We start from the raw sequence: 18,343 nt of genomic DNA on the forward strand, positions 1-18,343 counted from the left end.
ACTATCTTTCCATTTGTTTGGATCTTTTAAAATTTCTTTCAACAAAGTTTTATAGTTTTCTCAGGACAAGTTTTGCACTTCTTTTGTTAAATTTATTCTTAGGTATTTGATTATTTTTTGATGCTATAATAAATAGAATTGTTTTCTTTTTAAAATTTTTTATTCCTTTTAATTTTTACTTATTTTGTGGGGGAGTAATTAGTTTTATTTATTTATGTTTAAAGGAGGTACAGGGAATTGAACCCAGTACCTTGTGCATACTAAGCATGCACTCTACCACTTGAGCTATACCCTCTCCCCTAGAATTGTTTTCTTAATCTCATTTTTAGACTGTTCATTTCTTATAGAAATAAAGTGGGAGGGGTGATAAAGTTTTTTTTTAATTGAGGTACAACTGACATACAACATTCTTAGTTTCAGGTGTGCAACACAATAATTGGGTATTTGTATATATTGTGAAATGATCACCACAATAAGTCTAGTTAACATCTATTACCAACCATAGTTACAGAAAAATTTTTCTTGTGATGGGAACTTTTAAGATTTACTCTCTTAGCAGCTGTTTTTTAATTTTTATTTTTATTGAATGAATGATTCTTTATATTCTATAGTGCTTTACAATTTTCAAAAATTTCATATACATGATTTCATATAATCCCACAACAACCCTTTTCCCACTCATCCCTATATTGCCTGTCCCCCTTTCCCTCTCCATCAACCCACTGCTAGTTTGTTCTTTAGATCTGTGAGTCTACTTCTTTTTTGTTTTATTCACTAGTTTGTTGTATTCTTTTATTCCACATAATGAGATCATACAGCATTTGTCATTCTGTCTGACTTATTTCACTTAGCATAATGCCCTCGAAGTCCATCCATCTTGCTGCAAATGGCAAAATTTCATTCTCTGAGTAGCAGCTTTCAAATATGCAATACAGTGTTATTAACTCTAGTTTCCATGCTGCACATTACATCCCCAGAACTGACTTATTTTATAACTGAAAGTTTGTAGCTTTTGACTCCATCCATTTCACCCCATTCCCACTGCCCGCCTCTTTCTGACAACTACCAACCTGTTCTCTGTATCTATGAGGTATTTTTTTTTCTTTTTGGTTTCCATATATAAATGTGAGCTCATACGATATTTGTCTTCTCTGTCTGACTTATTTCATGTAGCATAATGCCCTCAAAGTCTATCCATGTTGTCGCAAATGACAAGGTTTCCTTCTTTTTTATGGCTGAATAATATCTCATTGTATGTATGTACAATGATTTGTTTATCCATTTATAGGCATGTAGGCTATTTCCACCTTTTGGCTATTATGGATAATGCTGCTATAAACATTCACATACAAGTTTCTGTGAGGACATATGTTTTCATTTCTCTTGGGTATAAACCTGGGAGTAGACTTGCTGAGTCATATGGTAATTTTATGTTTAACTTTTTGAGGACACACCATACGGCTTTGCATAATGGCTGTACTATATTTTACATTCCCATCAGCAATGTATCAGTGTTCCTATTTTTCCATATCCTCACCAACACTTCTATTTTCTTGATTTAAGCCATCCCAGCAGGCGTAAAGTGGTATCTCATTGTGGTTGTGATTTGTGTTTCCTTCATGGTCAATGAAAACAGGAAAAAATGAGAAAATTAATTAATAAAAATTAATAAAGCTAAAAGTTCTTGGAAAAGATCAACAAAACTGACAAATACTTAGCTAGGCTAAACAAGAAAAAAAGCTAAATGTTTGTCAATTTTGTTGATCTTTTCCAAGAACCAACTTTTAGTTTTATTCATTTTCTCTGTTTTTTCTTTTTTTTTTTCATTTATTTCCACTCTCATCTTTATTATTTCCTTCCTTTGGCTCACTTTGGGTTCAGTTTGCTCTTCTTTTTCAGTTTCTTAAGGTAAATTGGTGAACTTCTCAAAATTTCTTTTGTTCTTAATTTCTAATTTAATTACACTGTGTTTGGAGAACAAACTTTGTATGATTTCAATCCTTTTAAATGTATTGAAGCATATTTAACGACTTAGCATTTGGTCTATCCTGGAGAATGTTCCACGTGTCCTTGAGAAAAATGTGTATCCTGCCGTTGTTGGGTGAAGCCTTCTTTAGATAATCTGCTAGGTCTAGTTTGGTTTAGAGCATTGTTTAAGTTTTCTATTTCCTTGTTGATCTTCTGCCCAATTGTTCTACCCATTATTTTTTTTAACTCCCCCCAATCCAATATTGAAAGTGGCAATTTCCAACTATTATTTTGAATTACCTACTTTCCTTTCAATTCTGTTAGTTTTTACGTCAGGTTTTGTTGTTAGAAGCATATATATTTATAATCTTTTCATCTTGATAGATTGGTCCTTTTATCATTATAAGATGTCCTTCTTGTCTCTAGGAATGATTTTTGCCTCTAAAGTCTATTTTCTCTCACACCTGTATAACCACTCTAGCTCTCTTTGGTAACCCTTTGCATCATATCTTTTCTCATCCTTTTACTTTAAACTTTTTGTGTCTTTTAATCTACAGTAAATTTTTTCTGAACATGTAGATGGATCATGTTTTTTAATCTCTTCTGCCAATCTCTGCCTTTTGATTAGGATGTTTATTCCACTTACATTCAATATAATTGCTGGTAAGATAGGATTTTACGTCTGTCATTTTGCTACTTTTTTCAGATGTCTTATTTTGTTGTTCTTCTTCTAGTCCTTGATTCCTGCCTTCTTTTGTGTAAAATAGATATTTTCTAGTGTATCTTTTTAATTTCCTGCTTGTTTCATTTATATTTTCTCAGTGTGTGCCTTGGGGATTACAATTAGCATCTTAACTTAAAAACAATAGTGTTCAATGAATACTAAATTTTCATAAATGTACAAAAACTTTGTTTCATTATAGCTCCATTTCCTCCTTCATGCTATGATTGTCATACAAGTTTCACCATTGTATGTTACAAGCCTGTCAGTCCAGTTTCATAATTATTGCTTTACACAACTGTCTTTTAAAGACAAAGAGTTAAAGACAAAAAAGAAAAGAATAACAAAAATATTTACAGTCTTTCATAATGTCTTTACTGCTGTTTTTTTATTTCTTTGTGTGGATTCAAGTTACCATCTAGTGTTTTCATTCCAGCTTGTAAGACTCCCTTCAGTATTTCTCATAGGGCAGATCTCCTAATGACAAATTGTCTGTTTTTCTTTACTGAAGATACCTTCATTTCCATTTGTTTTTAAAGAAGAGCACAGGGTTTTGATCCATTTTCATCCAAAGCCTACTACAACTTGAACATGCCCAGTGGACAGTAACCCTTATGTTCTTTCTCTGGGCTTAGATTTATCCTGGCTCCACCACTTCCTCTAGCTGTGTGACCTCGGACAAGTATGTCAACTCTCTGTGCCTTAGCTTCTGCATATATAAAATGGAGATAGCAATGGTGCAGATAGATCTCAAAAGTGTTGGAGGATTGATTAAGGACATATAAAGCCCTTGGGGCTAGTGTGAGCCCACAATAACACTAGCTTTTAGTTTTGCCAAAACTGTTTTTCCTACAGATGGCTACTGGGCTCCTCAGAGGCAGACTTGAAGCTGGCAGGGACAACTACAGAGCCATGACGTGAAAGGAAGTCCATCCCAGGTTTTAGCTTACACAAGTGAGTAAGACAATGGGCAAACTCCATACCACCCTCTTGGGATATGACTGGATCTGGAGGGCTTATGATGACAGCTGGCCAGGATGGACCTGCCAGTGGCCTGGGCTTTGCCCAAGCCTCCTCTCTGCTGGCCAGCACCTATGGACAATTCTGAAGGTCCAGGCAGGCCTGAGAAGGCAGGTGCCTGTGCACCTTCCTGCTTCTGCAGGAAAAGAGAGAACAGGGACATGAAACCTCCTGCAGCATCAAGGGTCAGTGCCCTTCCATCCTGTATTCTGTGCCTAAGTTATTGCTCAGACCAGTCTCCCAGGACACCAGGACACCTAGAGCTTCCAGGAAGCAGAGGTTTGCCTCCGTTCTGCCACCACCTGGTCCAGCCCCCACTGCCCCCCTTCTGTGGGCCAGGTGCCTCACTCTTCCCCACCCTATCCCAGCCCGGCTCTGGCCCTCTCCTCCCTCCAAAACAAGCGAGACAGCTGACTCGTGCCTCGAGGAAGGCCATTTATTTCCAAGATATAGACTATACTTTCCAGACAGGACTTTTCAGAAGCAGGAATTCTTAGTTGTCACCTAGAGAGGTGTGGCAAGGACACGGTGAAAGAAGACATGCGGACATGAGGCCGGAGGCTTATCCAACACTGTTACAACACTTTTTTAAATGAGCAAAACAGCTTTAAAAATCCTTATAAATTCTTTATAATATGTTACACATTTAGAGACAATATTTACAATAGAGGATGGGGCAGGGAGGAGAGAGAAATCTACTTACAGCAAATCTTTGCATAAAACAAGAGGACCGATAGACGTGGCAGTGGGCTCACCTGGGCTTCCCTGGAATGAGTGAGGGCATGTGTGGGGGAGACCTGTGATCTGAGGACTATTTACAATGTGTGGGGAGAAGAGGGGGCTGGGTCCCGCCCTTCCTGAAGGAACAGCCCAGCTCAGATCCCCTAAATCAGTGTGTGTGTGTGTGTGTGTGTGTGTGTGTGTGTGTGTGTGTGTGTGTGTCTGTGAGAGAGGGGTGAGGGGGGACACCAGGGATGTCTTACTACATCCCCTCTTAAAGGGAAGAAGGTGGGGGCCTGTGTGTCTGAGCTATGGAAGAAACAGGCACAGCTTTAAGAACAAAAGAGTGGGACACGGAAGGTCTAGCAGAGGCAGACCTTGAACCCTCCCCAAACTGTCTGGGGAATAGGAAGCATTTGGGGGCTGGTGATTTAGAGGTTGGGAAAAGGTTGGTGGTGAGAGTAACCTTCGTGAGAGTCTCAGTCCTGCCTCTGCGGAAGGGCCCCAACCTCCTCCTCTGGCTCTGACAAGGGGTGGGGGGAATCCCTGGGTGCACCAAAGGCAGGGAGCTCTGGTGGGGGGCGGGGGACGAAGGGGGCAGGAGTGGCATAAGTTGCTACTAGAAACACCTTTGGACAGTGACTACACACACTTACACACAGCAACCCCTCCCCCGTTGACACCATCTCCCTTCATCTCCTCCCCCGAGACATACATACACAACCCCCCTCCCTTAGATGGCAGCTAGGAGCTAATGGGGGGGGGGGCGTAGGCCGAGGAAATGAAGAGCCAGCATCACCCAGTGTCTTTTCTTTAGTTTGAGACATGGAGGTTCCCTAGCCACGCCCCATGGCCAACAAAGGTCCCTAAGTGCAGACACAGAAAGACCCAGAAGGGCGCACTCTGTCACTTATCCAGGTGACAGAGACCCCCAGTAGCCCTGCACAGAGCCCCAGCAACATTAGCCCTCTCCTCACCCCCGAAGCCCCCTCCCTCCCACCGACACTCTTTGTCTAGCCCGGGCCTTCTCTTCTGCCCACCTCCTACCAATTTCTGCGCACAAACTAGATACACGGCCTCAGCGTCTCCGACCTGCACCCCGACGCTCCCAGGGGCAACCCAAGACGGGGTGCAAGCAGAGGCGACTTCTGGGAAACCAAGGGGCAGGGGGGAGGGGCAGTCAATGGCCTGGAGGCGGGGGAGGGGTGGCGATCACAGACACTGATGGAGGCGCGAGGCGGCGGAGCGGCGCGGGGGCTGGCTCTGCAGGGTCCCCGGGTCCCCGGGAGCGGGCGGCAGCGAGGCGGCGGACGACGGGGCCCGCGCCTTGGTGGACTCCAGGCTGCTGAGGCCCGAGTCCTTGTTGTCACTGTGAGCCCGCTGGCCCGCCGGCTCCGGGGGGCCCCCTCCGCCCAGCTCCTTCCACTCGTTGAAGTTGAGGTCGGTCAGCGGGCTCTGCACCACCACCGTGTGCCGGCGCCAGCTGCTCCGGCGCCGCCGCGTTTCGGGCGACAGCGGCCGCCGCAGCCGCACGGCCAGCATGTCGTCGGCGGTGCCGCGGAGGCGCAGCCGCAGCGCCTCGAGGCGTGACGGCCGCGAGCCCAGCGCAGCCGCCGCCGCCGCCACGGCCGCCGGAGGGCGCAGCGACTCCTGGCTGCTGGACGACGCCGAGCCCGGAAGCCCGGGGACCGCGCCCACGCCCGCGCCCTCGCCGTCCGCGCGGCTCCGGGCCAGGCGGCGCCGCGCCAGGGTGTCGCCGGGCATCAGGTGGTGCGAGGTGAACGAGGGCCGGCGCGCCGGGCGCCCCCCCGGCCCCGCGCCGCCCTCCGTGTCCGTCTCCACGTGGCTCAGCTCGCTCCGCTCGTCGTCCGCCTCGTCCCCGGCGCCCGCCCGCCGGCCTCCGGCGCCCGAGCACACGCTGCGGTCCATGGTGGACAGGGTGGAGTAGCCCGAGACGATGGAGCGCGTGTCCGCGGCCGGCCGCTCCTCCGGTGCCGCTGGGGGGCTGAGGCGTCCGGGGGCCTCGGGGGCGGCGGCGCCGGGCAGCCGCCCCTCCGGCCGGTCCTGGCCCCCTGGCGCCGGCGCCCCCGCCTCGGGCTTGTGAGCCTCCTGCTCCGAGTCGTCGTCCGTGCTGCTGCCCAGCCCCCGCGCCTCCCGCCGCTTCTTCCGCTTGCGGTTGACCGCCGAGATGAAGGAGATCGCCAGCATCTCCCGGGCGTACGGCTCCTTCTTGGAGGCCCACGAGCCCTGTGCGGGAGACAGGTCAGTGTGCCGGAGGCGCCCTTTCTCCCAGCACCCGTTCGGAGAGCCTCGGCGCCCCCAAGCTCCCACCCATATACCCCCGCACGACAGCACTCAATCTCAACAGGTCCGAGCCAAGCCCAGCACCCCCTCCACCGTTCCTCTTGGACCGCTGTCCCAGCCCAAGTGTCACCATCCACTCTAGAGACTACCCCTTCCAGCTCCCTCAATCCTAAAGCCTCCTCAGCACCTCCTCTGGTCTTAGTCCAGACTCTCAGCTCTTTCCTGTGAGCTGGGGGCTGGGTTCCCATCTCGCCCCAACTTCCATTCCATTCTCCACATCCAGTGCTCGATAAATCCTTTTAGACTCAGCTCTGGTGACAGCAGATTCTCAACAGCTAATGACACTTGACAGTTTGAGCCCATTTCACATACACTATCCTGGGTTATAACATCAGAGCCTACAGGGACCTTTCTCTGACCACAGCTTTTCTTTCCCACCCTCTGCACTCACTCTCACCTGGGAAACCTGCCTTTCCACCTACTCAGTAGGTACAGGCCTCTCCAGGGAAACCTGCCCAAGTTCACTTCCCTTGCCACCACACCCCATGCATCTCTGCCATCCCATCACCTCCCTACCCGGACAATCCTCAACCCCAGATCAACCCAACCACTGGCTTTGCTGCCAAAAGTGGCTAAAAATTCTGCACAATCCAATGGTTTGGATTGAAGTCACTCTCAAATTGTGACTTGCAACCTCAACGTGGGCAACTTTCTGCCACGTTCTCACTGCCAAGCCCTATGGGTGTTTTTTGGTCTTGGCCTTCCATGATCTCCCAGCAGAGCCCAAGCTGCCCATCACTGCCTCCTCCAATCTGGTTTTTAATTCTCCCTCTCTGGCCTCTCCTCTCTTTCGGGAGGCTCTATTTCCCTCTCTTATCCCTTAGGAAGCTGTGTTCCCAGGGCTCTGATCTCAGCCCCTCTCCCTGAAAACATCCCTCCATCTAACACCAAACTTGATATCTCTTGAGCTCCAGAACTCTTTTTCCAACTGCGAATCTGTCTCTACCGAGGTATCTGCAGGCACCTGAAACTCACCTATCTGGAACCACTTTATGTTCCCAACCCCTGCCCCAAACCAGCTCCATGCGTGCCCCCCACCTTAAGGTGATTCTCCGCCTCCTCCCCCTCCCCTCCTCCCTCTCAATTCTCCTCAAATGACTCCCAAAGCCAGTTCATCCTCATCATCCTCTGTTCAGACAGACCATCACTCTGCCTTTCCTAGGCATTTCTGTCCTCTCCTAATAGGACTCTGCCTCCTCCCTTGCCTCTGCCTCCCCCTCCCCCTCGCCGCCTCTTCCGGAGCAATTAGTCCTTCTAAGGCAGGGCAGGAATCTGATCGCCTCCAGTCTCTGCTGGACCCCACCCCCACCAGGATAGAGCATAGACACAGGGCCCTTCACAACTTGCCTAGTGCCCCTCCTGCCTTGACTGCAACCCCAACACAGCTTTCACTTGGCGATGCCGACCTACTGCCCCTTCCCTGGACAGGATACGTAATGGGTTCTTACTCCCCCTCCTAAGCCCAGCTCAAACATGGCATCCTCTATGCAGCAACTTCCCAGCCCTCCTTTGGATGAGCTCGGAAATCCATTCTCTGTTCTGATAGGCCTTTGAAAATACAGATGCACCGGCTCTTCTCACATCAGAATAGCTCTGTTTCCACATCATCTGTATCAAACCCTGAGTTCCTTGAGAGGAAGGTTGTTGGCTTGTTTGTGTTTGCATCCATGCCTCCTAGTACAGTGCCTGGCACTTAACAGGCGCTCAAGAAATGTTAAGTGAATGAACCAATGGGTGAATGGAGTCCCCTGAACATAGGAAGCCCTGTAGAAGCAGATGCTGGGACTGGTCCCCTGCTGGGCTGGAACAACCTGCCCTTCCATCCCTTCTCGCAGGCTACCTCCTGTTTCTCAGCCGCAGTGTAATTAATACAGGCCTGCCACGGAGATACTGCAGGCTGGGTTCCAGACTACAGCAATAAAGCAAGTACTGCAATAAAGCAAGTCACGTGAATTTTCTGGTTTCCCGGCGCATATAAAAGTTAAGTTTACACTGTAGTCTATCGTGCACTAGCATCGTGTCTTAAAAAAAAATGTACATACCTTAATTTAAAAATACTTTATTGCTAAAAACTGCTAACCATCATCTTCAGCGAGTCGTAATCTTTTTGCAAGAGTAACATCAAAGATCGCTGATCACAGATGACCATAACAAATATAATTATAATGAAAAAGTTTGAAATATCGCATGAATTATCATGCGATATTCACAGAGACATGAGGTGCGCAAGTGCTGTTGGAAAAATGGTGCTGACAGACTTGCTCAAGATAGGGTTGCCACAAACCTTCAATTTGTTTTTTAAAAAAAAACCCACCCAATATGTAAAGGAAAGCACAAGAAAATGAGGTCTGCCTGTAAGGGATGGAGACAGATGCCTCCCTCGGCCACCGCATCCTACACAATCTCTCATGTCACTTAGTTCTGAGAAAGCCAGAGCGTGTCAGGGATTCAGGATTCACAGGCATATGGGCTCCTGGGCCACAGCTGCCCACGCTGCACGACTCCAGAAGGCACCACCCAGAGCTGTGTGACACACAGCACTGCTACGATCAACCTGGCATGTGGTGGCCAGTGCTGCTTTCTTTTCTGCCCTGTGCTTTTTCTGAGAGATTTGTGAGGCCGCTGGGATCATCTGATCAAATTACCCTCTCATCCTGGCTAGTTACAGAAGCAATGAGGTCAGCAGAATGGTCACTTCCAGGGAATGCAGAGGTCAGCAGGTTCACATAAAGGTCAAGAAGTCATCCAGGAGAGTCTACCGGAAACCAGGGGACAAGCAGGAGTAATGGGTGGAGGTGACAGGGAACTAGATTCAGGTCCCCATAATGAATGTGCTCCCCGCCATAGCAGTCTTGTGTTGGAGTGAGCTCCCCGTCACTAGAGTTGCAAGGCAGAGGCTCCATGGAGAGGTCACAGGGGACCCCTGCACCAGACTAGAGCAGCCTTTTTCTTTCTGTCCAGGCTTTCATCTGACACATAAGGAGCACCTACTTGATGTCAGGCACGCTGGCCTTGCTGGGACCAGGCCAGTACCTAGAGACCCAGACAGAAAGGAGCCCAGTTGGACGAGCCAACATTCAGCTGATTTTACCCACTACTATGGACAGAACTGTTCTTCCTGCTCAAATACATGTGTTGAAGCCCTAACCCCTCAACGTGATAGTATTTGGAGCCTTTGGGAGGTAATTAGGGTTAAATGGGGTCATGAGGGTGTGGCCCTTACGCTGGCATTACTGCTCTTATAACAAGAGGCACCAGAGAGCCTGCTGTTTCCCTCTCATGCGCGCTCTGGCTCTGTCGGCTCTGTCTCTGTCTCTCTCTCTGGCATATGAGGACACAGTGAGAAGGCAGCCATCTATAAGCCAGGAAGAGAGCCCTCACCAGAAACTGACCATGCTAACATCTTAATCTTGGACTTCTAGCCTCCAAAACTCTGAGAAAATTAATTTTTGTTGTTAAGCCACCCAGTCTATGATTTTTTTTATGGCAGCCAGAACTAAGACAGGCCCTGGCCTTCAGGCTCTAACAGTTGGGCAGGGCACATCTGGGCAGGCACCCTGGCCCTACGGCTTCTGTCTCAGAGGGCTGGCTCTGAAGCGGGCAACTAGCTGCGGGTGAGACCCGGTTCAAAGAGCCAGCTTGGGTTTCACTGATCTTCTCGTTTGTTTTCAATTTCACTGATTTCTGTTCTTATATTTATTATTTCCTTCCTTCTGTTTGCTTTGGGCTCTGCAAAGACCTTAAAAATTACTTAGCATATCAGACATGCTTGTTGTTAACCCCATTTATGAGGATAAATACTATCCCCATAAATAATACTGAGAAAGCTGAGGATCAGAAAGAGGTTAAGGGGGGAGGGTATAGCTCAATGGAAGAACACATGCTTAGCATGCACAAGGTAACGAGGTCCTGGGTTCAATCCCCAGTGCCTCCCATAAAATAAATAAATGAATAAACCTAGTTAACCCCCCCAAAAAAAAACAGGAAGGAAGGAAGGAAGGAAGGAAGGAAGGAAAGAAAGAAAGAAAGAGAAAGAAAGAAAGAAAGGAAGGAAGAAAGGAAGGAAGGAAGAAAGAAAGAGGAAGGAAGAGGTTAAGTAACTTGCTCAATGTCCCCAAGCCACTAAGTGGTGGAGCCAGGACTCAGGCCCAGGGCTGTCTGTGCTTCTAACCACTGGGTGACACTGCCTCCAGGCCACCTAACTCCTCTACAGCACCAGGTACCTTCTCAAGCACTGTTAAGGTGAGAGACTTCTCAGCTTACCTTGGACACTTGGTATGTCCCACCTTCCTTCCCAGTGACTACCCATCTTCCTTAGCGTCCAACCACAATCCTCTCAATTCCCTTGACCAAAAAGCAAAGTGGGCCTTCTTGTACAGGAATAAAACTTTCAGAATTGCCTCGGCACTTACCTTGGACTTGGCTGAACTACAGGTGGTGGAATCTGTTGGTGAGAAATGAAAGACAAATGAAAGTTGGACTGGCTAAGAGAAGGCTGAGTCTTGTGAACACAATTCCCTCTCCTCAGAGGCTTCAGAAACCAGGGAGTTCAGAACCCTGAGATCGCCCAGGCCCGGGGAGCGTGATGAGCCTCTGATGTCATTTCCTGTGGAACAGGGATGGAGCAGAGAAGGATGTCAATCATCGCTTCCTTTGGGGGCAGGAAGTGACATCAGGCTGCCAACCCCTGGACCCTCATTTGCCCAGGGTTAAGGGCAGCGGAGGCTTTTCTTTGGTCTAGTTCCTCTCCCTTCCCCTCCTGTCCCTGTTACTCTGAAGCACTGGAGAGAAAATGTCAAATATCAGATGCATCCACGGAAACCACAACAATGAAACACAGCAAATCACAGATGCTCTGAAGAAATGGAAACCACACAGTGCAGAGAGGTGGGTGCCCTGTATCCACTCTCACCCCACACCCCCCACCTCCAGGACACGAGAAAGAAAAGGGACCCCAGGAATGGCGGAGTACAGGGGCAGACAGGAAGTGGGTGGGGCGGGAGGTAGGGAGGGCTGGTGATTACAGCCGTGAGAGGTCCGACCTCCAGACCTGGGGTCAGTCCGTTCTCACACAAGGCCCCTGTTAATAACCAGAGTTATGAAGGCACTCGGGTCCCACTCCCTTAATAACACTGGGGTAGAAAAGGAACCAGAAACAAGTCCCGGCAGTGCTGTCTCCAGGACTGAGAGGGAGCTGATCCAAGGATCTCCTGAGGTCTCAAGAGGCCACGGGCAGGTGCGGTTAATCCACACTCGCTGGCAAGCAAGTTAGATGCCTCCCCCCAGCCCTCCCCGCACACAGTGAGAAGAGCAGATGGGCTGATCACACACCAACACACATGGAGCCAGAGAGCGGCAGCAGGTGATTAGAAGAGACAGGGGGCTCCTCTCTGCCATCCCCCGCCCCGATGTCCTCTGGCCCCCTCCCCAGCCTGCCTCTTATAACTAGAGGTGCTCGGGGTGTGCCTGTGTCAGAGACAGAAGCGGTCCAAATACCAAGGACAGGTCATCCACAGGGTAGGAGAAGTTAGTGGCTCGAGCCAAGAAGGGACTGGTCATTCCTTTGTCCCTGGGCTACTCTGATAAGGCCAGAGGCTTGGAAGCAGGACTTAGGGGCTGAGTGACCAGGGTCTCTGGATTTTTGAGCAGGAAGAGCCAGCCCTTGGAGTAGCCGAGACAGGAGCTATAGATACACAGAGGCTTCTGGGTGGCTTCACTGGTGTCTGGAGAGGCTGGGTCCTGCTACCAGCCACCCGGATAACCAGAAGTGGCCGGGCTCAGCACATAGAGAAAGCCACAGAGTCTGGGGGACTGCAGCAGGGCAGCCATGCAGTGCCCAGACTTCCTGGCAAGGGGGACCGGACTTTGAGCCAGCAAGTGCCTCCTTCCTCCTGAGAAGGGGCTTTCAGATGGGAGAGGTGGTGGTAAGTTGTTAACAAGCACGGATAGCTGATGTGTCAAGGTGAAGTCCTCACAGCCCCAGAAGGTTCTGCCTGCCCCTCCTGCCTGCCCAGCCTTCTTATAATCACCCGCCACTGTTAGTGACCGAGACCGCAATGCCACACTGTACCCTTTAAATCTCCAACAGGTCCGCTGGAGGAGGGAAGGGGAGGAGAGGAGTAGGGGCAGGATCCAGGGAATGGAAGGAGAGCACAGGGAGAAGAGGGGGTGCAAGGAGAAAAGGAAGAAAAATTAAAAAGAGAAACGTGCTCAGGACGTGGCCCACGAGAAATAAAAAGCTCAGGAAAGAAACCAGTGAAGGAGGGCAAACAAAGCGCCTACCCAGCCCGGGGTGGGGGCAGCTGAGCAGACGAGGCCACACACCGGCGGGTTGACCCTCCCCAGAGAGGCAGGAGGCCCCACCACAGCCCAGTCCCTGCCACAGCCCAGTCCCTGGCAGGGGACAGGGAGGGCCCCGTGGGGGCAGGAGCAGGGAAGCTGGGTGTCTGGCCAGGCATCTGGGGCCCTCAGGAATGCAGATCCCACCCCCCTCCACCCCTTCCCAGCCCCCACCCTCCACACTCACCTGAACCTGGGTCACCAGGGGGCACTGTCCTGCCGATGTTAGGCAGGAGGTACTCGATGTTTGGCACTGACTGCGGCTCCTTGTCATCCACAGGGGTCTGCAAACAGGAGGAGGGTCAGCCAGCACAGCCTTAATGGGGAACTCTGAAGACAGTGCACATGTCTCCTCCATCAGATGGGGGCTCACCAGGGCAGGGGATGTCTCCCTCATTAGTCACGCACTCTTGAAGGCAGGTCCTACATGTCCCCCTTACACTGTTTTGTGCCTTCCCCAACATCTTGGTTGAACCCCAAAGGCCCAAGCTGCTCCCTCAGCTGAGGGCAGGAGCTGTGTCTCCCCATCAGACTGGGCCTTCCTAAGATCTCTATCCTCCACATAAGACTGGAGGGCGGGGTCTGCCTTTGCTACTGGACTCAATTTCCTTAGGGCAAGGCCTCTGTCGCCCCCTTAGACTGGGGGCTCATGAAGGCGAGGACTGTTTCCCATCAGATTGGAGGCTCCTGAGGAGAGGGACTCTGTTTCCACCATCAGACTGGGGATGCCCCAAGGACAGGGACCTTGCTCTGCTTGAGGCTTGCCACCCACCCCGCCCACCTGGGACGAGGGCCCACATCAGACCAGACCCCACCCCACGGGCCCTCTGCATCACTCACTCTCTCTCCCTTGTCCTCGCTGTCACTGAAGAACCAGTCTGACTGCAGAAGAGACAAAAGGAAGTGATGGAATCAGCGTGGGAAGGAGCTGAGGGAAGACAGGGAGACACGGACTCCCAACCTGCTCAGTTCAGAGGACCCACTCAGACGCCTGATGGAGCAGAGCAGGGGCGGCGGGGTCGGGGGAGCCAAAGGGTGAGGGTGTCCCCTCCTCAACAAACCGCAGGCTCGCCTGGTTACTAGAAAGGTCTCAGAGCGGGGTTGATGGATCCTGGAACCCGACTCCACAGACTATGAGAAACCGTTGCGGAGAGAAAAGTCTGGATCTCAGTGTGGGAAGGAAACACAGCCCGGAGTGGGAGCAGGCCGAGTACAGACAGATGACCCACCCAGGGAGAGTTTCTCTTTGCCTGTTTTTCACTAAACACAGTCCCCTGCACATCACTGGCTTGCTCCTAACCGCAAACCAGAAGCGGGGGCAGCAGCGCCATCTAGTGCCGGCTGGGTCCACTGCAGGGAGAAGGCCACCCCTGTGGCTGTGGCTGTAGCTGTGGGTACTCCCACCCCAGCCTGGGCGCCACACTGACAACAGGGGTGGCACCCCACTCCCAGAAAAGGGAAGTGCCTAGAGGGAGGTGTTGGGGGTCCCCTGAGGGACTGGCAGGCAAGGGTTTTCTCATAAATGCCAAAGAGAATAGAAAATAAAGATCCCACTCAGATGTATTTTGTGAAATTTGAGAATCTTGAAGATAAAACTCTAAAAGTGTTCTGAAAAACAAAACCAGATTGCTTAGAAGTGAACAAGGATCAGCTTTAACAGAACTTTTAGCAGCAACAGACACAAGAAGACATGGAAGTAACATTTGCGATGTGTTTCTGGACTACAAATGCAGGGATTTTGAACCTAGAATGTTATACTCTGCTAAACTCTGAGTTAAATTTGAGTGTGAAATAAAACTATTTCAAGACACCAGAAAGTCTGCTACATAAAGACTCTCTTAACTGAGTCCATGAATACGGACAGAAATGAATCCGGGGTGGGGGAAAGGGTTAGTGGTAGAGCACGTGTTTCCCGTGCACAAGGTCCTGGGTTCAATCCCCAGTACCTCCATTTAAAAATAAATAAATAAAAATAAACTTAATTACCCCAAAAAAAATCTGTGAAAAAGAAAATGAATCCCAGACAGAACAACAAGCCCTAAGAAGTAAGGATGGAAAAGTCCACTGTTATCAAACTAAGCAGTGATACACACACACACACACACATACGTATAGAAACACAAAGTATATCCATGACAACCTGGAATTCAAATGCAGAGGAAATACCAGTGACAGGTGAAAGTACATTAAGGTACATGGCTTTTAGATGTGGCAGAAGGAAGATGAGGACACTGAGAAGGTTCAGAAATTGATTGTAAAAATTAAACATAAATACAAGCTTTTATAATTGTATAATTAAACATAACTATGAGTTTGATCAGTTGTGCAAGTTTTACACCAAGAAAATAAAATCGATCCATCCAAAGCAAGGTAGGAAAGACCAAAAAAGGGAAATAAAATGAAAATGTGGTAAACAGTCTTAATGGTACAGAAATTACATAAAAGTAAATGAGCAAAGCTCACTAATTGAAAGTTTAAAAACGCAGAATATTACACATATTTAAGGCTATCCTTATACTTAAAATTAGCCTATAAAAGGTGGATTGAAAAGACACATGTGTCATTTTGGGAAGCAGGCAGAGTGGGGTCAGGGATGAAGGGGAAAACAAGGATATTTGCAAGGTTGATTATGGCCATGTGCCATGAACCTCAGTTATTATTCATCATAATCAGGCATACGATTAACTCAAATAAGCAGCACCGAAGAGAAACAACGAGACAGAAGAGAAAAGGGTGAGAGAGGATAAGAAAGAAACTTAAGATACAGAGTTAGTCATCTCACGTTCAAGTTCAAGCTCAAGTTCACCTCAGGTTAATTACCTGAGTCTATTTATTTATCTTTCAAATGGGCATACTATATGAGAATCTACCTCTAGAACTGTGATGAGGATTAAACTAAAATACTGTATGGCTGTTATCTAAAAGGCAAGAAATAACAAGTGTTGATGAAGATGTGGAGAAAGGGACCCCTTGTGCACTGTTGATAGGAAGCCACTGTGGAGAACAGTATGGAGGCTCCTCAAAAAATTAAAAATAGAACTTCCATATAACCCAGCAAATCCACTTTTGGGTATTTATCTCAAGGAAACAAAAAAAAAACTTGAAAATATATATGCGCTCCCATGTTCACTGTAGAAATATTTATAATCACCAAGACATAGAAGCAATCTAAGTGTCCATCAATAGATGAATGGATAAAGTGTGATATATATGTGTAAATATATATACACACACACAGTAGAATATTAATCAAAAATAAAAAAGCAGGAAATTTTGCCATTAGCAACAACATGGATGGACCTTGCGGGCATTATGCTAAGTGAAATGTCACACAAAGAAAGACAAATACATATGGTCTCTCGTGTGGAATTTAAAAAAACAAATAATCCAAGTTCATAGATACAGACAATAGACTAGTGGTTGCCAGAGGTAAGGGGGTGGAGGGTAGTTGAAAAGGGTGAAGGGAGTCAAACTTCCAATTATAAAAGAAGTAAGTCATGGAGATGTAATGTACAGCATGGTGACTATAGCTAGTAATACTGTATTGTATATATAAAAGTTGCTAAGAGAGTAGATTTTAAAAGTTCTCATCACAAGAAAAAATTTGCAATTATGTATGGTGATGGATGTTAACTAGACTTATTGTGCTGATCACTTCACAATCCATACAAATATTGAATCATTATTTACACCTGAAACTAATATAATGTGTCAATTACATCTCAATTTTAAAAAACAAACGAAAAAAGAAATAACCGTATGTATGTAAAACATTTAGTACAACACATTAGTGTGCAATAACTGTTAGCTATTATTATTAAAAGGTGCAGTCCCTGGAGACAGGCTGACCAGAGGGAGCCCTAGGAAGCCAGCCTCTAAGGGTATCTAAAAGTGCTCTGGGAACCCAGAAGTCTACAGGAAACTTCCAGGTGGTCATGCTAACTCATGCCACCCTGCTTTTGCACATGCTGTTCCCTCTGCCTGGAATGCTATCTCTCTTCTCTGCCTGGCTAAAATCCATGTATCTTTCAAGAACCCCCTGATTACGATCCCAGCCCCACACCCAGGGCTGGGCACCTGCATTTGTATCTGGCGTGGAATAATGATGCTAACTCATAACAATTACTACCCACCAGGCACCATTTTTTTTAATGGCTTATATTTAAAAACAATTTTTTTATTTTTGAGGTGGGGAGGTAATTAGGTTTATTTATTTATTTATGTTAATGGAGGTCCTGGGGATTGAACCCAGGACCATGTTCATGCTAAGCATGCGCTCTACCACTGAGCTATACCCTCCCCCACTGGCAGGCACAATTTTCAGTGCTTTACAGATAATTCATGTAACTCTCACAATGACATTGTGCAATAAGTATTATTATTATCTTCACTTTACAGGTGAGGAAACGGAGGCACAAAGAGGGTAAGTAACTTGTCCAAGGCCACACAGCATAGAAGGAGCAGAACCAGGGTTTAACCTCAGGCAGGTGGGCTCCAGAGGCAGTACCCTCAACCTCTACACCAGTGGCCCTCAACTGGCCCTATTTTGCCCCCCAAGGGGGCATCTGGCAATGTCTGGAGACATTTTCAATTGTCACAAGTGGAGGGATGCTCCTGGCATCTGGCCAAGAGATGCCACTAGCTGAACACACTACCATATGTAGGACAGCTCCCCCAACAAAGAAGAATGATCTGGCCCCAAAGTTCACTAGTGCCTGGTTGAGAAATCCCAGTGTACGCATAGTAGGAATTACCACATTTGTTGAGTGAATAAATGAACAAATGTTTTGACAAGGTCTTTGTTTGAGTTCCAACTGACTCAGCAAACGGGGGAATGCTGGTTGGCGGCTTGCTGCTAGGGGCTGAACACCTGGGTTTACTCATCCCCACTCTGTCATGATCTCACTGTGTGACCCTCGGCAAGTCACCATTTGTCTTCAAGCCTCAGTTCCCACCCTCTGTACGATGCAAAGTCGAGTCTGATGTCTTAAGACCCCTTCCGGCTCTGCTGTCCAAGAGTTCCACAGAAGATAGGAGCCTCAGGTAGGGAAGCCAGGTGATGGTTGCAGCTGAAACTCCCAGCAGGAGGTCATGTCACCTATGAACTTCAACCAAGGGCTCAGAGCCAGAGCCAGAGCAGCCTCTGCCGCAAGTCCCATCCTGCCTGGGCTCCTGACTTCACCAACCCCTGGCTGTAGAGCCTCTGGGCTA

The 18,343-nt window shown here is 48.3% G+C and overlaps 1 protein-coding gene and 1 long non-coding RNA gene across 10 annotated transcripts in view; one reads left to right on the top strand and one right to left on the bottom strand.

Annotated features, from left to right (window-relative positions):
• Positions 1–4,130: 4,130 nt before the first annotated feature.
• Positions 4,131–18,343, bottom strand: part of ARHGAP23 (Rho GTPase activating protein 23) — a 69,649-nt gene continuing 55,436 nt past the window's right edge. For 8 of the 9 annotated variants that reach the window (XM_072938845.1, XM_072938843.1, XM_072938844.1 and 5 more), the window contains 4 exons: positions 13,973–14,014; positions 13,320–13,416; positions 11,206–11,237; positions 4,131–6,676 (listed from right to left, as the gene is read on the bottom strand). In XM_072938845.1, coding sequence (XP_072794946.1) covers positions 5,642–6,676; positions 11,206–11,237; positions 13,320–13,416; positions 13,973–14,014 — 1,206 coding nt within the window. In that variant the 3' untranslated portion in view covers positions 4,131–5,641. Of the gene's footprint in view, positions 6,677–6,709; positions 9,549–11,205; positions 11,238–13,319; positions 13,417–13,972; positions 14,015–18,343 lie in introns of those variants that run through there. The other variant, XM_072938847.1, reaches the window with a different exon arrangement.
• LOC140686107 (uncharacterized) lies at positions 6,455–9,940 on the top strand. The gene is made up of 2 exons (XR_012059615.1): positions 6,455–6,691; positions 9,755–9,940. It is a non-coding gene; the product is annotated as an uncharacterized lncRNA (long non-coding RNA).

The sequence above is a fragment of the Vicugna pacos genome, chromosome 16 (genome assembly GCF_048564905.1).
Source record: "Vicugna pacos chromosome 16, VicPac4, whole genome shotgun sequence".
Lineage (NCBI taxonomy): Eukaryota > Metazoa > Chordata > Mammalia > Artiodactyla > Camelidae > Vicugna > Vicugna pacos.